This window comes from Neoarius graeffei, chromosome 8 (genome assembly GCF_027579695.1).
Source record: "Neoarius graeffei isolate fNeoGra1 chromosome 8, fNeoGra1.pri, whole genome shotgun sequence".
In the NCBI taxonomy this organism is placed as follows: Eukaryota; Metazoa; Chordata; class Actinopteri; order Siluriformes; family Ariidae; genus Neoarius; species Neoarius graeffei.
The window spans coordinates 91,380,354-91,385,353 of record NC_083576.1 but is presented as its reverse complement, the minus strand read 5'-3'; the positions used below and the strand labels follow the sequence as shown (position 1 = coordinate 91,385,353).

The following is a 5,000-nucleotide window of genomic DNA, read 5'->3' as shown; positions in this document are numbered from 1 at the left end:
CCAACAACAACAACAACAACAACATCATCACCACCAACAACAACATCATCATCACCACCAACAACAACATCATCATCACCACCACCAACATCATCATCACCAACACCAACAACAACATCATCATCATCACCACCACCAACAACAACATCATCATCACCACCAACAACAACATCATCAACACCAACAACATCATCATCACCACCACCAACAACAACATCATCAAGACCACCACCACCAACAACAACAACAACAACAACATCATCACCACCAAAAACAACAACATCATCATCACCACCAACAACAACATCATCATCACCACCACCAACATCATCATCACCAACACCAACAACAACATCATCATCATCACCACCACCAACAACAACATCATCATCATCACCACCACCAACAACAACATCATCATCACCACCACCAACATAATCATCATCATCATCATCATCACCACCACCACCAACAACAACAACAACAACATCATCACCAACAACAACATCATCAACACCACCACCAACATCATCATCATCATCACCAACAACAACAACATCATCAACACCAACAACAACATCATCATCATCACCACCACCAACATCATCATCATCACCACCACCAACAACAAGAACATCATCATCATCATCATCATCATCATCATCACCACCAACAACAAGAACATCATCATCATCATCACCACCACCACCACCAACAACAACAACATCAACACCACCACCAATAACAACACCACCAACAACATCATCATCACCACCAACAACATCATCATCACCACCAACAACAACAACATCATCAACACCACCACCACCAACAACAACAACAACAACATCATCATCATCACCACCAACAACAACATCATCAACACCACCAACAACAACAACATCATCATCACCACCAACAACATCATCATCATCATCACCACCACCACCAACAACAACATCATCAACACCACCACCAATAACAACACCACCAACAACATCATCATCACCACCAACAACATCATCATCACCACCAACAACAACAACATCATCAACACCACCACCACCAACAACAACAACAACAACATCATCATCATCACCACCACCACCACCAACAACAACATCATCAACACCACCACCAATAACAACACCACCAACAACATCATCATCACCACCAACAACATCATCATCACCACCAACAACAACAACATCATCAACACCACCACCACCAACAACAACAACAACAACATCATCATCATCACCACCAACAACAACATCATCAACACCACCAACAACAACAACATCATCATCACCACCAACAACATCATCATCATCATCACCACCAACAACAACAACAACATCATCACCACCAACAACAACATCATCATCATCACCACCACCACCAACAACAACAACATCAACACCACCAACAACAACAACAACATCATCATCATCACCACCAACAACAACAACATCATCATCACCACCAACAACAACAACATCATTATCATCACCACCACCAACAACAACAACATCATCACCACCACCAACATCATCATCATCACCACCACCAACAACAACAACATCATCATCATCATCATCACCACCACCAACAACAACAACATCAACACCAACAACATCATCATCACCAACAACAACATCATCAAGACCACCACCACCACCAACAACAACATCATCACCACCAACAACAACAACATCATCATCACCACCACCAACAACAACAACATCATCACCACCACCAACAACATCATCATCATCATCACCACCAACAACAACAACATCATCACCACCACCAACATAATCATCATCATCATCATCACCAACAACAACAACAACAACAACAACATCATCACCAACAACAACATCATCAACACCACCACCAACATCATCATCACCAACAACAACAACATCATCAACACCACCAACAACAACAACATCATCATCATCACCACCAACAACAACAACATCATCAACACCAACAACAACAACATCAAGACCACCACCAACAACAACAAAATCATCACCACCAACAACAACAACATCATCACCACCACCAACAACAACATCATCATCACCACCACCAACAACAACATCATCATCATCACCACCACCACCAACAACAACATCATCATCATCACCACCACCAACATCATCATCATCACCACCAACAACAACAACATCATCATCATCAACACCAACAACAACAACATCATCATCATCATCACCACCACCACCAACAACAACAACATCATCAACACCAACAACATCATCATCACCACCAACAACAACAACATCATCAAGACCACCACCACCAACAACAACAACAACAACAACATCATCACCACCAACAACAACATCATCATCACCACCAACAACAACATCATCATCACCACCACCAACATCATCATCACCAACACCAACAACATCATCATCATCACCACCACCAACAACAACATCATCATCATCACCACCACCAACAACAACATCATCATCACCACCACCAACATAATCATCATCATCATCATCATCACCACCACCACCAACAACAACAACAACAACATCATCACCAACAACAACATCATCAACACCACCACCAACATCATCATCATCACCAACAACAACAACATCATCAACACCAACAACAACATCATCATCATCACCACCACCAACATCATCATCATCACCACCACCAACAACAACATCATCATCATCATCACCACCACCAACAACAACAACATCATCAACACCAACAACATCATCATCACCACCACCAACAACAAAATCATCAAGACCATCACCACCAACAACAACAACATCATCATCACCACCAACATCATCATCACCACCACCAACAACAACATCATCATCATCACCACCACCAACAACAACATCATCATCACCACCACCAACAACAACATCATCATCACCACCACCAACATAATCATCATCATCATCATCATCATCATCATCACCAACACCAACAACAACATCATCATCATCACCACCAACAACAACAACATCATCATCATCATCACCACCACCAACAACAACATCATCATCACCACCAACAACAACATCATCAACACCAACAACATCATCATCACCACCACCAACAACAACATCATCAAGACCACCACCAACAACAACAACAACAACAACAACATCATCACCACCAACAACAACAACATCATCATCACCACCAACAACAACATCATCATCACCACCACCAACATCATCATCACCAACAACAACATCATCATCATCACCACCACCAACAACAACATCATCATCATCACCACCACCAACAACAACATCATCATCACCACCACCAACATAATCATCATCATCATCATCATCACCACCACCACCAACAACAACAACAACAACATCATCACCAACAACAACATCATCAACACCACCACCACCAACATCATCATCACCAACACCAACAACAACATCATCATCATCACCACCACCAACAACAACATCATCATCATCACCACCACCAACAACAACATCATCATCACCACCACCAACATAATCATCATCATCATCATCATCACCACCACCACCAACAACAACAACAACAACATCATCACCAACAACAACATCATCAACACCACCACCAACATCATCATCATCACCAACAACAACAACATCATCAACACCAACAACAACATCATCATCATCACCACCACCAACATCATCATCATCACCACCAACAACAACAAGAACATCATCATCATCATCATCATCATCATCACCACCAACAACAAGAACATCATCATCATCATCACCACCACCACCACCAACAACAACATCATCAACACCACCACCAATAACAACACCACCAACAACATCATCATCACCACCAACAACATCATCACCACCAACAACAACAACATCATCAACACCACCACCACCAACAACAACAACAACAACATCATCATCATCACCACCAACAACAACATTATCAACACCACCAACAACAACAACATCATCATCACCACCAACAACATCATCATCATCATCACCACCAACAACAACAACAACATCATCACCACCAACAACAACATCATCATCATCACCACCACCACCAACAACAACAACATCAACACCACCAACAACAACAACAACATCATCATCATCACCACCAACAACAACAACATCATCATCACCACCAACAACAACAACATCATTATCATCACCACCACCAACAACAACAACATCATCACCACCACCAACATCATCATCATCACCACCACCACCAACAACAACATCATCATCATCATCATCACCACCACCAACAACAACAACATCAACACCAACAACATCATCATCACCAACAACAACATCATCAAGACCACCACCACCAACAACAACAACATCATCACCACCAACAACAACAACATCATCATCACCACCACCAACAACAACAACATCATCACCACCACCAACAACATCATCATCATCATCACCACCAACAACAACAACATCATCACCACCACCAACATAATCATCATCATCATCATCACCAACAACAACAACAACAACAACATCATCACCAACAACAACATCATCAACACCACCACCAACATCATCATCACCAACAACAACAACATCATCAACACCACCAACAACAACAACATCATCATCATCACCACCAACAACAACAACATCATCAACACCAACAACAACAACATCAAGACCACCACCAACAACAACAAAATCATCACCACCAACAACAACAACATCATCACCACCACCAACAACAACATCATCATCACCACCACCAACAACAACATCATCATCACCACCACCACCAACAACAACATCATCATCATCACCACCACCAACATCATCATCATCACCACCAACAACAACAACATCATCATCATCAACACCAACAACAACAACATCATCATCATCATCACCACCACCACCAACAACAACAACATCATCAACACCAACAACATCATC

At 41.9% G+C, this 5,000-nt stretch overlaps 2 protein-coding genes and 1 pseudogene across 2 annotated transcripts in view; 2 read left to right on the top strand and 1 right to left on the bottom strand.

Moving 5' to 3' along the window:
- The window catches only part of det1 (DET1 partner of COP1 E3 ubiquitin ligase), a 206,275-nt gene that overhangs the window by 192,051 nt on the left and 9,224 nt on the right, over positions 1-5,000 (bottom strand). The gene's annotated exons all lie outside the window — the stretch shown is intronic.
- On the top strand, positions 1,924-2,667 carry LOC132890304 (mucin-2-like; the record flags this gene model as incomplete). The annotated part of the gene is made up of 2 exons (XM_060927114.1): positions 1,924-2,354; positions 2,565-2,667. Coding segments are annotated over 2 exons (534 nt in total), but the record flags the coding sequence as incomplete, so codon positions are not given.
- The window catches only part of LOC132889962 (mucin-2-like), a 2,898-nt pseudogene continuing 811 nt past the window's right edge, over positions 2,914-5,000 (top strand).